Source organism: Pocillopora damicornis, chromosome 4 (genome assembly GCF_964200805.1).
Source record: "Pocillopora damicornis chromosome 4, jaPocDami1.2, whole genome shotgun sequence".
In the NCBI taxonomy this organism is placed as follows: domain Eukaryota; kingdom Metazoa; phylum Cnidaria; class Anthozoa; order Scleractinia; family Pocilloporidae; genus Pocillopora; species Pocillopora damicornis.
Genome location: NC_142673.1, coordinates 24906439 through 24925435, shown reverse-complemented (window position 1 = coordinate 24925435; position 18997 = coordinate 24906439). Strand labels below are relative to the sequence as shown.

Below are 18997 nucleotides of genomic sequence, written 5' to 3'. Positions count from 1 at the left end.
ATCAAGAGAAGGATATGATATGTTTCCTACTCTTACACATAGCAGTAATCAGCAAATCATATACTCTCTTTACATTTTCAAAACAGTATACTAGACGGTTTAATTAAATTAGAAGAATTATGTAGTAAGACGAATAGTTTTTTTGTTTAACATAGAATTTTCATCACCAGCCCACTAGGAGTTGCATGATTATCATACGGGGAAATTACTTTTAGACCGTAGAAGTTTAAGACTTAACAACAGAGCTCTTGGTTTTTATGGAAATAAGGGACTGATTGGCCTGAGCTGTGTTCGATTGTGAACCACTACCATCAAGTCCGCTTGATTCTCTAAGCGCTGTTCCTCAGCTTAATCAAGTTTTGCTTATCCAGCTGGAGTAAGAGGTTGTAGAAATCGTCTTATTTCTGCTGAAAACAGTGAGCCACATTTTATGAGCTTTTTGTTACTTGAAAGATAAATGATTTATGAACTGATGGTTTTGTGCATGTGTACTTCAACTACAAAATGGAACGCAGAATCTCGCCTGACGATTTAATTCTTCCAAGACCAACCTGTGAAGTCGCACAGAAAGGAATCGTAAATGGCTTAATTTTCTCACAATATCGGCAGGCAGTAGCCATGGAGGACCTAGATGAAGCATTTTATGAATCGGTAAGTCATAGCTTTGATCCATAAAGAACGTTGGTCTCTTATTAAATCAAATCAAAGAGGCTTTTTGCTCGATATGAGCAAGGGAAGCCTTTGTAAAAAATCACTATGTTTTGTAATATCTCCACGCATGAAGTAACTTTCTGCTTGCTTGCTTGAACCTTCGAACATTTTTTATCAATGTTACCAACGATGCCGATCAACATGATTCTCCCGGTTTTTCTTCCTTTTGTTTTGTTTTGTTCTCTATTCTAAGACTCAAGCTTTAAACAGAACACTTGATCAAGTCAAAGCGTGAAACGAATCTTGTTAGGTGCTTTTTTTTTCAGTTTTACTCATGAAAGGCAGCACTCAAAAAATCATCACTGGTAGAATCATGAAAAAACACACAAAAAAACTATTTCTTGTGGTTAAAATATGGGTCGCAATTTTCGAGTTGGATTATTAACTTCATTTATATTTCATGCTGCGCTAGCAATTTCAGTTCATTCTCATTATCTTTTGGAGGGAGAATAAAATTGGGAATGTTACACGTGGAGATATGTAATGACTTTTTAGCCGTTATCTTTTAAAAATGAGAAACATATAGTAAAGCTAAGTAATACATTGGTCAGACAGAAAACAGACGTACAAACGGTCAGAAAAAGTTATATCCTCACGCACACTAATGAAGTAAAGTTTTGTTTGGACAAAGGAACACTCTTAGAGAACAATTGAAGATAATATAAAAGATATATAAATATATGTACATAATTTATGTTTTCTTGGCTGTGCTCATCTTTTAAGTTTCTCTTGACCCTTTAGAGAAGGTACCAAATTGAGTTCTATAAAAAAAAAATTAAAAAAAAAACAAACCAATATTTTTCAACTTATAAAAAACGGTGAAATTGAGTGGAAAGACATAAACAAGACATGACTGGGACATAACTGAAAAATTAATTTGTCTTTGCTAACAATACCTTCCAATCTCAAGAAATTTACCTTCCCTTGTTTTGTAAACAGTGTAGTAAATTAATTAAAAACTGAAGGACCTGTCTAAGAGCTCATCTGCATACAGGTGTCTACTAATATGGCGGTAATTCGAGTCAAGTTCAGGAAGGAAAGATTGTGAGCGCATTTTTCCTTGTAGGACCTCATGATAAACAAGAACATTTGAAAAAATATTTGTGAAACTTTCTAGCCTAATTAATAAATCAAACATTGAGAAGATTTCACTCCAGACGAGGGAAGAAAACGTGTTTTATTTCATTTGAAATAATATAAATAATAAAACAAATAATAATGACACAAATAATAACATTCCCATTCCTTTCCTGTCATTTTCCCTTCGTAAATACCTCCAGTATGGAGTTGATAGTTTTAATAAATGTATCACTCCCGAACGCGGTTGATTTAAAGGTTTCACAAGAAATGAGAGAACAAGGAATCGAGAAATCTAAGGCCATGGACTTAGTTCGAATAAAGAGACTGATAGATGCCTGTGACTCAAAAGAAGATACAGCACTTTATTTGCTTGAGGAATGGAATTACGAACCACAGGTGAGGTTTTGTACTTTGATTTTTGTTTGCTCCTCTTAACCTACTCCGAGCCATGTACTATGTATGATTTTTGAAATTTTTGCGTGTGGATAGCAATCGATTTTATTCCCTGTACCTATGGGTACAAATTTAGGAATATCGTTTATAATTTATTGACATCTGAAATGATCTATAGATTTTTGTTGTTTTTGTTGATGTCGGTGCTTACTGTGTTATTAAATTAATTTATGTCTTATGCAAGGCGATTTGAAAAAGTCTATCCCGTAAAAGACCATTCAAATAATTGTCCGGGATGTAATTAAAACATTCTTTTAAGGTTTCAAGATTCTTACGGCTACTCAGTGACCTTGGCGTAGACTTTGAAAGTGTGAAAGACTCTCTCCAAAATACTCCTTTACACATGGCAGCTAAGAAGAACTATACCTTGGTAGGCGACTATCTAATGGACAGATTCCCTAGTATGCTACTGACTGCTAACGCTCAAAATGAACTTCCGATCGAAATAGCCATAAGAAACTATCAAGATGACATGGCAGCATTCTTAATTCGGAGAATGGATCATAGAAGGTAGGTAGTGGTCGCTTGGTTGGCGTTGCAGATATTTTATTGCAGAAGTAGATAGCTTGGATTCCCGGCAGTAGTTGCATCGTGCAAAGAAGAGAAAGGCGAAAAAGTCAGTATTGTAGCCAAGTGGCCCAAATAACGAGAGATTATCCCCAACTGTAATGCGTGAAGTGACTAAGGGCACTGCTTATCCCCCCTTGGATAGCATGTTATCCTTAGCAGTTCCTCAAAGCTCGCCGGTACCCTTTTAAACTCGTGGGTATAGCTTGGTTCAAGCATTTTGTACAAAGACGACACCGCTCAGAGAGATTGAAACGACAAAAAATCAATTTTCATTCATTTCCTAGCTTTACCTATTATTTCTTATCATGTTCTGCCCAAGAAATGGGTAGGTAATGTGCATTTCGACATTTGTGCCTTTCTCTCGCAGGGTTAAGGACTTGTTCAGTGGCATAAAACAACAAGGAAAAGATATAGTGAGCTTTTTGAAAATGACAAAAGAGTTTAAGATGCAGGTTTGTAAATGGAGAATTGCTTCCCTACCAGCTTTTACTTTGAAATATGTGGGACGTTCGTAGCGTAGATTTGTTTAAGTGCCACGATGAAAACTACTGTATTTAATTTACCAGTAATTGTGTCGCCCCTAATTTGTCACTTGTTTAATTATTCAGTGCCTTTTCACGGGGTGGTTTGGGTCATGAATTTTGACACACATATCTACATACTTTTTTAATGGCATTTAAAGAAAACGATCGTGGCCGTGTTGGATAGTCTCATTTCTCCTCGTTGGCCACATCCGCCGAGTCTGCCGTCCGATATTCTACCGTGTTTATCTTGGGAACAACTACCAGAGACACCCACTCATTATTACGTGGCTTACGACATTTTGGAAAGTGATGACAATGGAAAATTCCCAGATGACCCTAGTTATGAGCATCCACACCAGTCTTGTCTGTATAACTTAGCCAGTCATTGGCACAAGAACCTTGACGAGACAGCAGAGGTAGGGAGCTTAAAAAACTCTATCATGATTAATCTTTTGGACGTCAAACTGACCTATAGCTTTTTACATATAATAATAGAGTGCGTGAGGGCTGGACATGTATCGCGGCGGAAATACACAACGAGTTTAAGAACAACGGAGAACGTCACTAGTCTCTGGCACAACAAACAATGTGGACCTTTCATCTTGAATTACTGCCTTATAGCAAGATGTAATAACCTACAATACATAATGAAGATTACATTGCGAAGCGAAACTCGAAACAGAAATTATCTAGCAACTTACCATAAGATAAAAAGACGACAGAAGCAAAAAATTCTTAATTTTAGCGTACCGTACACGAGCGCTCTAACGCGCGCGATTGAGAAGTGAACAAGTTAATGAAGCATTATGGTCTTACGTAATCTTTATCGAAAAATCCTGAACCGCGGAATGAACTTCACCTTAACGACTTGTTGAGGAATAGCCTCAACAGAATGGGAAGGGGAGGAAGGAAAGTGATGTGTCTATTTTGACTTTGGCCAAATTAGCGTATGCACTGCTTTAATTTACCTTCATATGAATATTTTTTCAATATGTTAAAACTGTGTAGTTCTATTGAGTCGCAAATTGGAATATTCTCAAGCAACTTGAGCCAGTGAGCCACATACAAATATGTGCCCTTTTTGTAAGGACAGGAAATCTGCTATTCAAAGGCTGTTTGCCTTTCTCGCCAAAGTTAATGATAATTGACTGCTAAGGAAACGAGATTTAAAGGAATCCAATAAGTGACAGTGAGAGAGATAGCACATGATCTGCGATAAATTCTATACAGGGAATCATCAATCATGTTGTCATACAGCTGTTGACCGAGAGAAAGTGGCGGAAATACGCCTCATTTTGGTGCAGGTAAGCAAAAAACACCTGTCTTTTATTTTTTAATTCTAAAATTAAAGTTAATGTCATGACCGTCTACTTATTTTCAAACCCTTCAGTCTTTTTATATATACTTTGATATTACCCCAACTGCCCTAATGTTAGTGATGAAGATTTCGATTACCCATCAACAAAGAAAAACAGTTTCCTAGAAGCTAACTTCTTCAATCATCATCATCAACCAACCAACCGAACTTTTGTACCATCCTGAACTTTTATATAAAACTTGCATATTTTCAGGGTTCGTTCCTACCATTACATGTTCTTTGTTTGTGCACTTGGAGCCTCACTTGTGTATTCGGTAAGCCTTGACGAGCCTCTTGATTATGGCTCGTCCTTCAGAGCAGTTTTTGACGTCTTGATACTGTTCACCACATTCTTCTTTATGCTGGAGGAAATAATTGAGCTCAAAAGGTGAGGTTGATTTTACCTGAAATGCAGGTCTGCAACTAGTTTGTCTACTTATGCATGAAGCTCTGCTTACGCATCAAAGTCAAAGCATTAACCTTAGTTTGCTCTTTTCCTTTTCTTTTTTCAGAGAACCATTCATTTTTGTTAAAGATCCATGGAACTATTTGAACGTTAGTGGATACGTTCTTATCTTCTTGACTTTTGTGTACAGACTCCAGAAGAGAAACTACCAATGGACCTTTGCTTGCTTTGCGTTCTCAATCAACAGCCTGGGTATTTTTAAACATACTAGCAGAGATCGGTAAGTAAATGTAATATGGCGGAGGTCATGCTAAGCCCTCGAGTCTTGGGTTGGACATGACGCGTAATCCAGCTCCTCATATCTAACGCGCGTCGTATGAATTGTCATATTGTTAACTGTTATCCTCTCTTTTTAGATATATAGGTGAATACGTCAAATGCCTTTACAAAGTTATCTACAGAGACATGCCTAGATTTCTGTATGTGTTTGGTATCATCCTCTTCACTTTCACTGTGTCGTATTACTTGGCGCTTCAAGCTCATAAAGACTTAACCTTATTGAACGGTGAACTGGTAAACAATAGGTACGTCTTCACTTAAATAGGAGTCTTCCATGGACAAAAAAAGTTCACGCTAATTATGACATTTTAAAGCCGGTTGTTTAGGAAGTTCTTATCGTAGGCCTCGGCTGTGGACAATCTATGTTATTATACATTAGATTTAATTTGAAAACTGATTGTTCGAGAGCACACAGTCAGTAAACAATTATTGGATGAAGTTTGGTGATATCCAGAAAAGTCAAGGTCGAGGTAAGGGTTATCAGCCGAAGCCAACCATACCAAGACCTTGATAATTCTGGTTATTGCAAAAACCGAATCTAATAATTTTTTCATCGTACACTAAACCAAAAAAAAAAGGGTCATGACGGTAGGTGGAACTGATAATTTATTTTTAAACGGGTAAAAATATACAAATCAGCAAACAACACAAAGCGTACGAACTTAACATGATTATCCTTAGAATTCATGCACCGCTGTTATACATGACATGATTATCCTTGAGTGTCCTCGACATCATTATCGTATAATCAGCAGCTAAATGATGTCCCAGGCGCCCTGACCTCACCCAAAAACTGTGGCCGCAAGGGTTGTTTGAAGTAAATGCTGTTTGTTTAGAGTTTGCGTTTCCTCTTTCGATCCTTGCTCCCTTTGTTTTTTCAAAAGGTTGCATTTTTATGTTTTTTAGAACTATTAGGGGTGACATATCGTGTACTGGTAAAATATGGTGCGTGATGTTAGCAGGACTGTTTGCTTGGCTGGAAGGGACTTTCGTCGTCAACACTTTTGAAGATGTTGGGTAAGCTAAATACCTGGATCAAGTGCAATTTCTAAGATATCACAGAGGGATTTGAAGAGAGAATTTCTAGAACTCTAAATCCCTCTCTTTGGTGGCTAAACGCAACTGTCTTTTAATCAATACATCTGCGTTTCATTCTGCTATACTCTGAGTGGACATCACCCCTTCGAGTCAAAAGAAGCGTCTAGGCCATCTCATGACAAAGAAAGAGATACATAAGGGAAAGGAAAGACGGTGGGAAGAAAAAAGTTAAAAATGGGAAAGTTGGCGGAGGAAGTCAAAGAAAAGTTATATTAAATCTACATTCTAATTTGTGTACGTAGCCTCACAGAGAGGAACAATTCAGATGATGGCCTTACTACTCAACTTGAAAGTTATGAAATAATATTTGTCTCGATTTCGGCATACTGATGGCATTTATCTATATCATTTTGAAATGTTATTTTCTTAGTGCTGATTTAACGTAACTTTTTTTTTAAAAGGAGGCTTGCAAAGTTCTCTGGAAAACAAGTTATAGTGTTTTTCAATTTTGGCACAGATAACTATTTTAAATTATGGTAAAAAGTTCATTGATCGAGATTCTAATTTTTTTCAACCGTTTCTGGAATCACTGACCCTAACGCAAATGTTGTATACTTCTTTGTCAGTATTTTTGGAGGATTTCTGATCCTTGCTTTCATGTTGAGTGTGACTATCATCTTGCTGAATATTCTGATTGCTCAGCTGTCACTGACTTATGAGACTGTTCAAGAGGAGTCACAGCATACGTTTACTGCGATGAGAATGCAGGCCGTGGCTATTGTCGAGTGGGGAAGTAGGTTTAGATTCTGGGTAAGTTAACATATTTTTTTTGGAAAGGAAAAGTCCTTAAATAAATATAAAAATAGAAAGACCTTAGCACTGTTTGAACGTTCGTTTTCGGGTATAAGGAATATTACTTTAAAAAGAAAATATATTCTTCACTTCATCATTGACGTCAAAGTTTAGAAATCATTCGATTTTTATCTCTGCTGTTAGCAATTGAATACAGGTTACAATATCTACCCAGGTTTGAATTTCCAAAGAGTTACGTAACCTCCTCTTTCGAAAACGTGGGACGCCGCCATTTTTTTCCGAAAGGGCCTAGTTCATCTCGTTGAGCGTTATAGGACACATCCCGCGATAAAACCCCTAATACAAAGAATTGGTGGCCGAGCTATAAATTCTAAAGTTACGTCAGCTACAACTTCACTGACGGAAACCAAAAAAGCAAGAAGAACACAAAATCTTAATTACTGTAGCAAAAAAGGAGACAAAAAAATAGCAAACAAACAAAGACAAGAGAAAAATGCCATTTATAATGTTGTGTCAATACGGATTTCGATGAAAATGATATTTTATATTTAGAATGTCCGGAAGAAGTATTATGTGGCAGGTGAAATTAGGCCGAGGGAGGAGATTGAAGGTAAAACCTTTTCTGTTGGAATTTGATTTTTTTCTTTGGTTATTGTTTAAGACACTTTGAGAGCCTTACATGTAGTTATCTTTAAACTTCTTTCTCATGAATGTTTTTTTTTAAGTCTTCTCTCCTCTTTTTTGTTCACCAAATTCATAGCAATGCTGCAAAAGTGTAGAGAAAGGTCAGAATCGAACAAGTCAATAACCGATCATCTCAAGGAGATCTGGGAAAGATTCACGGCAATGGAGACAAATCTTCAATCGTTGAGGTAAAGAGCGAAAAACAGACTCCTCGGTAATTGTCATGCACGAGCTGGTTTTTTTTTGGAAGTTATTTTCCGGTCAAGGAAATGATAGCTGAAAGTATTCGTTTGTTGTGTTAGTGGTAAAAGCAATGTTTTCTATCTGTTATATAGATGTGAATTAGAGTCTGTCATTCAGAAAAGACAGGATGAAGTAAACAAGCAGACGACTCAGGGATTTGACAAAGCTGTGTAAATTCTGTTATTTTACACACCATTTGATCATTTTTGTTGTCATTTTTTTTCGGTAGAACTCGGCTTGATTCGAGTTGTCTTAAATACCGCAAAAGCTGGCCTTTAATCCCTACATCCATTTCACTGATAGTTAGATAAATAACTTGAGTTTACTTACTTTTCGTTTTCTTGGTTGACTCAGCTGATATCTTTGGTTCTGGTAACTTTTGCTTTTCGACTCTTTGCTGACTCCTCACACAATATTTTTTGGAGGTCTCCCAATTTGTAATGACCACTTTTTTATTTTTTTCCTGCAACGGCGTCTAGTTTTAGTCTTGGGGAACGTACCAAATGGTTCTCCGCTTGAACAATCTGTAAATGTGATGAGTCTTACAAGAGGCTGGTGATGGATGTACAAAAAAAAAAAAAGAAAAAATGGAAACATTGTTTTGAAATGTGTCGGATCAGAGCTCAGAAATTGATAACGGTTATAATTTAGCAAACTTTGCTATCTATCTGTGGCGGGAAGATCGTTTATAAATTTAAAAATAAAATGGTCGATTTGTGAGAGACATTTGAGAATTAGTTACTATTACTTATCAGCATTACAATTACCCCGGATGGGAATATTTAGATACGATCGAACACATGACCATTGGGAGTTATCACATCCCCGTGATCACCTCAAATCAGGGTAAATTGTTCATAAGAGATAAATCGGTTATTTGTACGCCGCGTAGATGGGAAAATTAAAAAAAAAAGGCCATATGACTGAAGTAACCAGCCAGACATCTAAGAAAAAGCTTTAGTTATAATACCACACAAGAGAATGATGCTTTACGTCCACACTGATTGGCTAATTCGATAGTGATTAGCTAGCATTATTCACCTCCACATCGGTGAATTATTCAAGAGGAGGCCACCTATTGTGTTCAGTTTTGTTTGGCACGAACACGATAAAGTGCTTAGAGTAACTGATGAATCAAATGAAGGAATAAGGCGTCACATGACTTCTGGCCTGATGTCAAATATAAGAATAATAACAGGCACCTGCTGTTCATGTTCAAATCCAGTAGTTTTATGTGCATCACATTATAACGCCAATGCCCTCAAGTTCTGTGGCGGAATAAACGCGATTTGCGCGCCCTTGAATATTCAAAATCTGATCGCGACCTGCCGTGGCAAAATGATTCATCGAATCTCGGCAGAAGACTTGATTCTTCAGAGAAGTGCTAGTCAGCTGGACGACAGTTGTTCAATAGCCAGCTCTTTTACTCTTCAAGACCGCGTGGAGGCAATCCAGCAATCCAGTGAGGAATTTCACGAAATGGTAGGTTGAAGAACCATTGCACTTTCTCCGAAATTCTCTTATGTTATAAACCTATGAAGGAAGGATGGAATTCTTTTTAGTGTCTCGCACATTAACTAATGAATTTTCCTCAAAATGGTTTTGGTTACGTAATCCCCTTACTTCCACTAAGGAGTCAATTTTTTGATGAAAGAGGAACCAGTTTCAAAATCTTAACTTTGAATCCAGACGGGTTGAGCTGCTCCTTTTACGTTCGTTTTTCTCCGAAAAGTACAAGTTTAAATCTACTAAAAGCCTACTTTATCATTTACTGAAAAATTAAAGAACACACTGTCGGAGAGCGAATCGTCTTAAACCATCTCTAATTTAGATGTAAATTTGTTGATTAAATTGATGGAGTCTACGGTAATAATGAGCTCTTCATGTAAACAAAATTTAAGTGAATTGAAGGAGCAAGTGCACTTTGGGGCTTTTCATCTTCAGTAAGGTCTCATTTTCAAGCTTTAATAGATATAAAAATGTATTTTATTGACATCGTTGCTCCGTGCTACTGGTTCAGAGCCTTTATCCGGCGACTAAAGAGAGAAATCAGAACGTTATCTATTATATTTGCTTTTGATAAAAAGTGCTGTAGTTGCCTGAGGATTAGAAATACATTTGCAATTTACTTACAACGACTTTGTTGTGCCCTTTTATATAAAAGCTTTTTAGCTCTTTTCATAAGCTCACTTTGTTTCCACAAGAGGTTTTATTATTCATGCAAATTTATTTTTTTCAATTTCACAGTACCGGAAAATATCCAGAATCTAGAACACCTCTTTTGTTCCCTTAAAAGTTTATTTACCTAGTGATCTTGAAGGTTTTTATTGAAATGCTTCCTCTATTAAAAAACTCTTTGTCAGAACAAAGACTTCATAATAACCTCGTCTCCAGGGTGAGGCGACTGGAAGCTTAGGTTAACGGTACGTAGAAGGAGTCGAAAACAGTTAGACTGAACCTTAACTTAGTGTTAATTACATCTCGATGAAAAATTTTAAAAAGTTTAATGGGATTTTACTGAAATTACCAAAACAAAAAGTGATTACTTTCCGTAGGTCAAAAAAGAAATGAGAGAAAAAGGCATCGATAGAAGCCAGGCAATGGACTTAGTTCGCCTTCAGAGACTTATAGATTTCTGTGATACCAAAGAAAATACAGCACTCTACCTACTGCAGGATTGGAATTATGAACCTCAGGTGCCGTAAGACCGTTGCCATAGAGAAGAGATGAATATTAACGTAGATGCCTTCCTCACGTAAAGTCTTGATCTTCCGTTGCACCTCATCACAGCTTTATTTCCCAATTTTTAACCTAAGAAACAGCCAGTAATTCTTTGCATTTAAAAGCCTGCAGCTTTTAAGCAAGATAAAATTTCACCCCCTTGTTAATTTATGTCATATTCTTGAGAGCTACTTAATTTCCCCATTTTCATCTCCGTCGCTTCCGTGATTAGAAGTGATAACATCAACTCAATTCACGCGTCATTGAAAAGTTAAAAGAAAGGCAACAGGAAATTTCTTGTTGACCAATAAACATTAGCGCACAAAACCAATTATCCAGAGGAAAACGAAACGGCCAGTGAATTGATCTTTGAACAAACAAGATGCAATCAGCAGTTCTCCATTCCATCCACTCTAAATTTCCTCATAAACTAGTCAGTTATGTTCTAGAGAACTTTGCGTTTGTTCAATATATCTTTCAGTAGATAAGTGTCTCAATTTCGGTATAGTATGTGTAAAATTCTCCTTTACCTCGTCATTTATTCAATTTCATGCAGGTTTGCAGATTTCTTAGGCTTCTGTGCAGTTCTGGGGTGAATTTGAAAGATGTGGTAGATTTCCTTCACAATACACCATTACACATAGCTGCTACGAAGAACTTCATTTCCCTCGCCAAGTTTTTGATTGACAGCTATCCTTACATGCTCATGGTCATAAACGGACAGAGCGAGCTGCCAGTTGAGACTGCTATAAGACACAGTCAGGATGACGTGGCAGCATTCCTTATAAGGAGAATGGATCATAGAAGGTTAGCGAGTTTTTGTTGTTGTTTCGTGCAAAACGGGCCTCAACTTCAAAAAAGATTTTTTGAGTTTGAAAAGAATAAAGGAAAAGGATGGTCGATGATGGAGAAAACTCATTTGTAACTCATGTAACGACACAATTCATTTCATGCCTTTTTGTTAACGACGTTAGCTTTAACCCTAAGTAATGCATGGTACGGCTTGTTTGTTCCCTATTTTCAGAGTCAGAAACTTGTTCAAAGCCAAGAAGGAAAGAAAAGCTGCAATAAGTTTGGTGAAACTAACCGAAGAGTTTAGGATGCAGGTAATTAATTTGTGATTATTAAAGAAGGAGGTTTGCCTGTCTCGGATGTCTTACGTGAGCCAAAAGTTTTACTTTAATGCAAAAACGTCAAAGAAAAGAGCCTCCTATATGCTCCCTAGAAACCTTCCCTAGTGACAGCCATGCTTTAATGTAGTTCCTTTTTAATTCCCTAAGAAAACAATCTTAGCTGTTTTAGACTGTCTTATTTCACCCCGATGGCCACACCCACCCTGTTTACCGTCTGACATTGTGCCATGTCTGTCATGGGAACATCTACACGACAAGCCTACTCACTTTCACGTGACTTATGATATCCTGGAAAGTGACGTCAATGGGAGATTCCCGGATGATCCAGACTACGAATACACACCAAAGTCTTTTTATTATAACTTGACAAAGCACTTCCAACAGGATCTAAACAAGGTAAATTTTGATATTTATTCATATGCCTGTTCATGATATACGACTAATGCAATAATATAATAAGATTTAATGGTCCTATTGCTCAAATTTCAGCTTTACAGACCGAAACATTTATAACAGAAACGTGCTTAAATTTACCGCATAGTTTTATAGAATCAGCGTTCGTTAAATATTTCTTTTAGACCTTAAAACGGTCAATAAAGGCACAAGATAACGAGCTTGGCTGTGGACGATTGATTGACGAAAGATAAAGGTGGTTTCACCAGGCCAGCTAAAATTCATGCGAGTAGGCAAATCTCTGGGAGAGAAACTCATCTATCCTCTAATTTCAAATTAACGACCACTACTCTATTTTCCCACAGGAAATTTTAAATCACGTTGTAATCAAGTTGCTGACGGAACGAAAGTGGGAAAAGTATGCCGCGTTTTGGTTCAGGTCTAGTATCTAGAAAACATGTTTTGATTTATTATTAAGACCGATTATATATTCACTTGTCATCAATTAATAAACAACTTTCTGTTTGTGTGCAGTAAACGCTTAAAACTTTCCCCTTCGCTCCCTCCCTTGAAAAAATCCTGCCTCTTACCCCTCCCTTTGGAATTTGGAAGTGCTCACATAAATTGTAGTGTGAGCGATATGTGACCCATATGGAAACGTTAGATGTTACTATTTGTTACGAAGATTTGACGCACATGACGGGTAAGTAACGCTTTAGGATAAGTTTCACTTATTTGAAAGCCTGTAGTGGTTTCCGTTTCCAGTATTGTTAGTGTTTCAAGCAATTGAAGCAACCGCGTGCGCATTCATTATTAGCGTTTTGGCTCCTCACGAGCCCGTCATTTGAAAGGATTGGGTATTAGGAAGCTTCCGGGCGGATATATTAGTAATACGGTTTTCTTTTAATATTATACATGAACGATTCATGTTGCTTCTTCGCATGTAAATGAGTTTTGGGTTTACTTCAGGCATTAAAAACATTCGTTAAAGACACAAGTGCAAGCTGCAAGCCTGATTCAGACTGAATTTCGTGGATATTTCATCACTTAAATGTGCTGTCCGTTGATTACAGGGTTAGATTTGTCAATTATTTGGTTTTCCTGGTGGCTCTTTCTGCGTCCTTCATGAGTGCTGCAACGTCAGACGATCCGCTGGATTACAAAAGTGCTCCTGGTAGAAAAAGTCTGGAGATATTGTTGAGCTTGATGACATTATGGTTCATTATTGATGAAATTTCCGAGTTAAAACGGTAAGTTAGCTTGTATCTGACTTCATTTGCATGAAGCTATGAGAGTTTTTCGTATCCTCCCTTCGAAAATGATTTACCACCTGCTACAGTGGCGTACATGGATCAAAAAATATCATCCCTCTCACCCTTATATCTTTAGAGAACCACTAGCTTACGTCAAAGACTTCTTTAACTACCTGGATCTGTCTGGATACTTCTTAATTGTGGCGACATTTGTTTTCCGATATCCCGGAGGTGATGCACAATGGATCTTTGGTTCTTTGGCAATAATGATCAACTTTGTAGGGATCTTCAAGTACTCAGTTGGGGACAGGTACGGTCGCAATATTCCTTTCATTATAGCTTTTATTGTGGGCATAGGAGTTGGGGGTAGGGCGAGAGCTAAGGGAAAGGATTCGCTAAAACACAAGTCTTTTTCTCTTTCACCTCTTTTTAATATAATTCTGAGTCCAATGCACAGTTGTGAGGCCAGTGCATTGATTTATTTTCTTCTTGCCTTTGAAGATACATCGGTCTTTACATAAAATGCCTTGGCATGGTCATCTACAAAGATATTCCAAGGTTTCTCGTTGTGTTCACCATCATCCTGCTAGCGTTTTCAATCTCATTTTACATTGCACTTAAGGCTGGCAACCTCAATCTCAAAAGGCAAGTAGAGTCTGAATTTTTTTTTTTTATCTTTCTAATGTGTTCATGATGGATGAACCAAATAAGTAAATAAATGAGAATTCGGATTAAGCGTTGAACATCCGCTAAGTGTTTGATCTTATCCATTGTTTTTAAGTTTGCCTGGGCTGTACCCTATTTCTCAGCTTTTGTTCTGAGCCACCTATTACATAACATGGAGATATTTCAAAAAAGGGAATGGGGATCACACTGTCACACCTAGAACATTTACCGACCCTCATTCGACTTGACCTCCTCGCTGTGTTTTACTTTGTAACAAAGTTGCCATATAACGCGCATCCTGACGTCATGACACAGAGTAGTGGTGGCACGCCATCGACTGATTTGTACAATTGCCGACGAATTCCCGGACTTCCCTCTTAGGATTTTCGTTTACGTTTTGTGTTTCCCTAGCTACAATGCTTTTGTGGCCGCTTTTTGTGTGTTCTTCATCAAAACAGAGGAAGCAGAGTACAGTCGAGGCTTCTTATGTTATCTAGACGTCACGTAGATACTTCAGATCGCGAGTTTTAGTCACCTGAATGACATGGTTTGTGCGTAATTGAATTCGGATTAAATCATCTCCTAAAGAGCAGTCCACGGCTAACACAAGAACTTCCCTTAGCTACACCCCTGAATAAACCTCGACTTAATTTACATTTCTTTCTCTTTAAATTAAGTGCGCTGGGCAGCGAATTTGCACTATGTAAAAATGGTGTAGGATGTGTGATGTTGGCTGGTTTGAAAACATGGCTGGAAGGTTCCTCTGTTGTACGTAACTTGCCAACTGCTGGGTGAGTTCAGCGACTTTAAGTTTGGAGGCAATCAATTCAGTGTTCTTTACGTTTGAAAGTGTTGTAAGTTTTTCTTCCACGACATGGTGAAATATCTTGATATCTTGTGATCCTTTTCTATCCTTTAATGCCATTGGAACTTTTCTACACGGAACCAAACTCAATATAAATGCTTTTTGAGACAATAAATGACTAAAAAGAGGTAATTCTTGCGTTATTGTTGCTTTTGAATTTATTCAAAGCCATCGGTGTTGACGGTGCATCCTTATTTTTTTTACTTACTCAAAGCAAGTCTGAGCCAGTGGTTGGGATGCAATTAAACTGTTCTCCATCTTTTTCCATATATGAAAAGAAAAGGTCTAACGGAAAGAAAAAGACTCTTCCGTATTCCCTGTGTTCAGCTTTTTCGTTATTAACACACTTGATATCTAATATTGCTTCTCTTTCGAGATCCAGTTGGCTTGGGGCATTACTGGCAATATTTTTCATGATGAGTGTCGTCATTATTCTTATGAACGTGCTGATCGCTCAGCTCTCGTTGACGTATGAGATGGTTCAAGAGGAGTCGCTTCTTTCTTTCTCTGTGCTACGAATGCAGTCTGTGGCGACTATTGAGTGGCAGAGCCGCTTTAAATACTGGGTGGGTACATAGAAAAGAGTATTCACCTATATTTTTGGTCAAATATGTGCTTTGCCGAATCTTGGCTTGAAATAAAAATGTGTTTAAACGAATTTCTTGCAGAATCTCAGAAAGAAGTATTACGTACCCGGGGAAATCAAGAGCAGAGAGGAAGTCGAAGGTAAAGTGTATTAAGATGACAAGGCATTTCTTATCATGCTGTGAAAATAAGGAAATCTAGAGAGAGGCTTCAAAAGTGACGGGCCACTGGGTGCGTAAGAACTAACGCGGTTTTGTAACTTTCTACAGAAATGATGAAACAGTATCGGGAAAGCACGAATCCGACATCAACCACGGCCTATGAAAAGTGGCACGTTCAAGAGCCGAGCAAAGTCCACGTTTTTTATGAAGGCCCTATTGAACATAAAAATCTCTTCACTCCAGTACTAAAAGAAACCGGATCACTCCGACATTAATTAGTAACTCGACTATTATTTTTTCGGAATTTTTCTGTAGAGAGTCGAAGATCATCCAGGGAATAATCGTGCTAATCTCTTGTCCAATCCTCGGAAGTGCATTTCTTTAAGTTGAACTTTTGCGATGGTTTTCCGTCATATTAACTTTAGTCTCGACTGGCACTTTGTTTTTGTCAGTTAACGTCACCTACTTAAGAAGCGCCAACGGGCTAAAAAGTTAAAAAAAATTCTGGAGGGAAATAATACTTAATAATTATAATCATCTCAGTAATGGTTTAAAGGGCCTGACTTAAAATAATCGGTCCTTTTTTACCGAACCAGCAAAGGCGGCCCAAGTTCCAGCTGTGAGATGATCATTCTGCAAAATACAAGAGTTTATAAAGGAATATTTACGACCGCTCTTAGGATGTAAAAATACAGTCAAATTCTCCATAACAATACCTTACTTTTCTATCACGATGTGTTGCTTGTTTTGTGACCACTTCCTTTGCTGCGACGAGGCCGTTTTAGCGAGTTATCCATTTCTTGGTTTACTCTCTCTCTTAGGAGTAGTAAACCTAGAAAGGAATAACTCGCTAAAGTGGCTACTTTTCAACATAGTAAACGGCGGTCAGATAACAAGCGATGCACTGTGGAAGTAAGGTAAGGTATTTTTATTGAGAACTTCACTCTTTTTTTACTTCTAAGAGCGGTCCTAAATATTCTCATACAAACTTTTGTATTTTCGCCACGACTCTTAATTCACAAGATGATCATCTCACAGCTGGAGCTGCCTGTGAACCGATTTTTTTTTGTTGGCATTTTTTGGTTGATAACTTGTAAATTAGCAGTGTTCTGTTTTTAGTTTTCAATGTGACCCGTGCGATGCGGGCTATGTAAGTTACACACGCGGACATTTACATTAACGAATAAAAAACGCACCGAGTGCATTGTTAAGTTTTATAAGCACGCGAGAATTTTTTAAGAACACTCTAGGAGTGCGAGAAACACCTTTTATAAGAACTTTAAAGCCAAATCTTAACGTGCAATCAGACTCCACTCGGGCAAAAGTATTTTCAAAATCTTCGCACCCTCTGATGTTAATTCTTCGCGCCAAAATCGCTTTAAATGCTGCAATAGGCTTGATATTGTATATTTTACCTTGGTAATGGCGTCATTACGACTCCGAAACTTCGGATTTTATCGTTCGTTTTTACCGTTTTCAGTTCTGGTTGACAGCTGTATTGAAATTAGAAATAATCGACCTTAGCGCTTAGCGAGTTCTCCTTGACCACTTTTTTGAGCATTGAAAGTACGATTTAGCGGCCAGAAACGCAAAACACCGCAGGCGAGAAACCGTCTTTGTTAGTCTTCGTCGAAATCTTCATTTGATGCACGTGGTTCTCCTTCGTAGGGCTGAACCGTACACTTACATTTCTTCTCTACTTCTTGAGTACGATGTATCACAACTCTCGGTAGAGCTTGCTGAAGGTTGGTATACATTTCTATGTATATGTGAAAAAGTATGTCAACGCTGACTGATACAAAATTACAAGAGAAGTGAGAGATATGTAAGTGTCAACTAAGAGTTTTCACAGTTTTCTGCGTCATCACCCGCTAATTCGTCACCAGTCCACGGGACACTTTTAAGACAAAATAAGAGCATTTTAGGGCCCGGAAAAAACCGAGTTTTAAATTTTTTGAAATTTTTATTCTATCGGAATTGGTTTGTAATATGATAAGCTTGATATTTACGCAAAAAGTTTTTCGTGCCAAAGGCACTTTTAAGCCATTCGTACTGAATTACTTTACATTCAACTCACTATCTCTTTTCTGATTGGCCGAAGCCTACGTCGAAATCTACGCCTGGGACGTCATCTAGCTGCAGATTATACAATAATCAAGTCAAGGACACCCAAGGTCACGGGTAATCATGTCATGCAAGACTGCGGTACAGGTATTCTAAGGCTTATCAAGTCACGTTCGTGTGCTTTGTGTTACTTGCCGATTTGTATGTTTTTACATAAATTATCAGTTCCACTTTTTTTTTCTTTCAAGGGTTATTCTCGATATCACAAAGACCTCATCCAATATTTGTTTTTATTTTTTCTCAGAGGGCACGGTAACGAATCCTGTTATATGATTGGTTCTTCGCACGGTCCGTATTTTCCTATCTCTGCCCAGGGGCAGGGTAACGTTTTCGTGAGTCGCCGAGTACATCCCTACCTTCACTACCATTTTTCATAAATATATCTCGTTTTTCCGGCTGGGCAATATTTTTAAGCAAAGACGTCGGTCACAACCTCAAGCCGATAAATAACTTATCATTTCTCTCTTTTCTCTCTCTCAAATCGCTTTGGTTGTCAGAATAATGTTTGTTGCAAAATGAATTTGTATAAGCAAAAGTGTCACTTGATTGGTTGACAATCAGCCTAAAAACCGTCTGTAATTAATGTTAATCATTCACAAAAAGTACCTAGAAAGTTAAAACGAGAGGTATTTGGTTACAATTGAATTAACGATGGAACTTTTATTCATTTAATATCTGAATTCTCTCAGACTTTTTGTCTGTAGTGAGAGGGCGAGCGAAGTTTTCAGTTCTACTACGAATACGCTTTCGGTGAGTCTTTCCAAGTCCGTTCAATTTGGGCATTTGTATCGTAAATTGCACAAAAGAAACTGAAGGAATTCAATGGGAAAAAGTCGCATTAAATCTCCTTGTGTCTCGTTGAAGTGCTTATTCGAATT

The 18997-nt window shown here is 37.6% G+C and overlaps 2 protein-coding genes and 1 long non-coding RNA gene across 6 annotated transcripts; 2 read left to right on the top strand and 1 right to left on the bottom strand.

The window, feature by feature from the left end:
* Positions 1-222: 222 nt before the first annotated feature.
* LOC113683389 (uncharacterized) lies at positions 223-8940 on the top strand. The gene is made up of 14 exons (XM_027200623.2): positions 223-651; positions 2047-2187; positions 2504-2754; positions 3182-3266; positions 3497-3754; positions 4569-4642; positions 4910-5083; positions 5208-5381; positions 5518-5685; positions 6347-6457; positions 7105-7288; positions 7844-7901; positions 8052-8163; positions 8311-8940. Exons 1-14 carry the CDS (start codon positions 505-507, stop codon positions 8390-8392), a joined length of 2019 nt encoding a protein of 672 aa, XP_027056424.2. The 5' UTR covers positions 223-504; the 3' UTR covers positions 8393-8940.
* Positions 4923-11116, bottom strand: LOC149047375 (uncharacterized). The gene is made up of 4 exons (XR_016186423.1): positions 10885-11116; positions 9421-9751; positions 8549-8770; positions 4923-5057 (listed from the first exon to the last, which is right to left on the bottom strand). It is a non-coding gene; the product is annotated as an uncharacterized LOC149047375 (long non-coding RNA).
* LOC113683571 (uncharacterized) lies at positions 9557-17207 on the top strand. Of its 4 annotated transcripts, none has more exons than XM_089205720.1 (13): positions 9557-9700; positions 10774-10914; positions 11496-11746; positions 11964-12045; positions 12220-12468; positions 12831-12883; positions 13539-13715; positions 13855-14028; positions 14220-14363; positions 15062-15175; positions 15626-15815; positions 15918-15975; positions 16104-17207. In XM_089205720.1, exons 1-13 carry the CDS (start codon positions 9557-9559, stop codon positions 16268-16270), a joined length of 1944 nt encoding a protein of 647 aa, XP_089061846.1. In that variant the 3' UTR covers positions 16271-17207. The 4 variants fall into 4 exon arrangements, with proteins under 4 accessions (XP_089061846.1, XP_027056627.2, XP_089061845.1 ...); XM_027200826.2 differs by having other exon boundaries at positions 12831-12904; positions 15632-15815; XM_089205719.1 differs by having other exon boundaries at positions 12831-12904.
* Positions 17208-18997: the final 1790 nt, after the last annotated feature.

What these genes read in the sequence shown, in the direction of transcription:
- LOC113683389 (XM_027200623.2), top strand. Translation starts at nt 505, where the DNA reads ATGGAACGCAGAATCTCGCCTGACGATTTAATTCTTCCAAGACCAACC. An exon ending in AAACATACTAGCAGAGATCG is followed by an intron (nt 5,382 to 5,517) that starts GTAAGTAAATGT and finishes CTCTCTTTTTAG; the next exon opens with ATATATAGGTGAATACGTCA. An exon ending in AACACTTTTGAAGATGTTGG is followed by an intron (nt 6,458 to 7,104) that starts GTAAGCTAAATA and finishes CTTCTTTGTCAG; the next exon opens with TATTTTTGGAGGATTTCTGA.
- LOC113683571 (XM_089205719.1), top strand. Translation starts at nt 9,557, where the DNA reads ATGATTCATCGAATCTCGGCAGAAGACTTGATTCTTCAGAGAAGTGCT. An exon ending in AAGTACTCAGTTGGGGACAG is followed by an intron (nt 14,029 to 14,219) that starts GTACGGTCGCAA and finishes TTGCCTTTGAAG; the next exon opens with ATACATCGGTCTTTACATAA. An exon ending in GAGCAGAGAGGAAGTCGAAG is followed by an intron (nt 15,976 to 16,103) that starts GTAAAGTGTATT and finishes AACTTTCTACAG; the next exon opens with AAATGATGAAACAGTATCGG.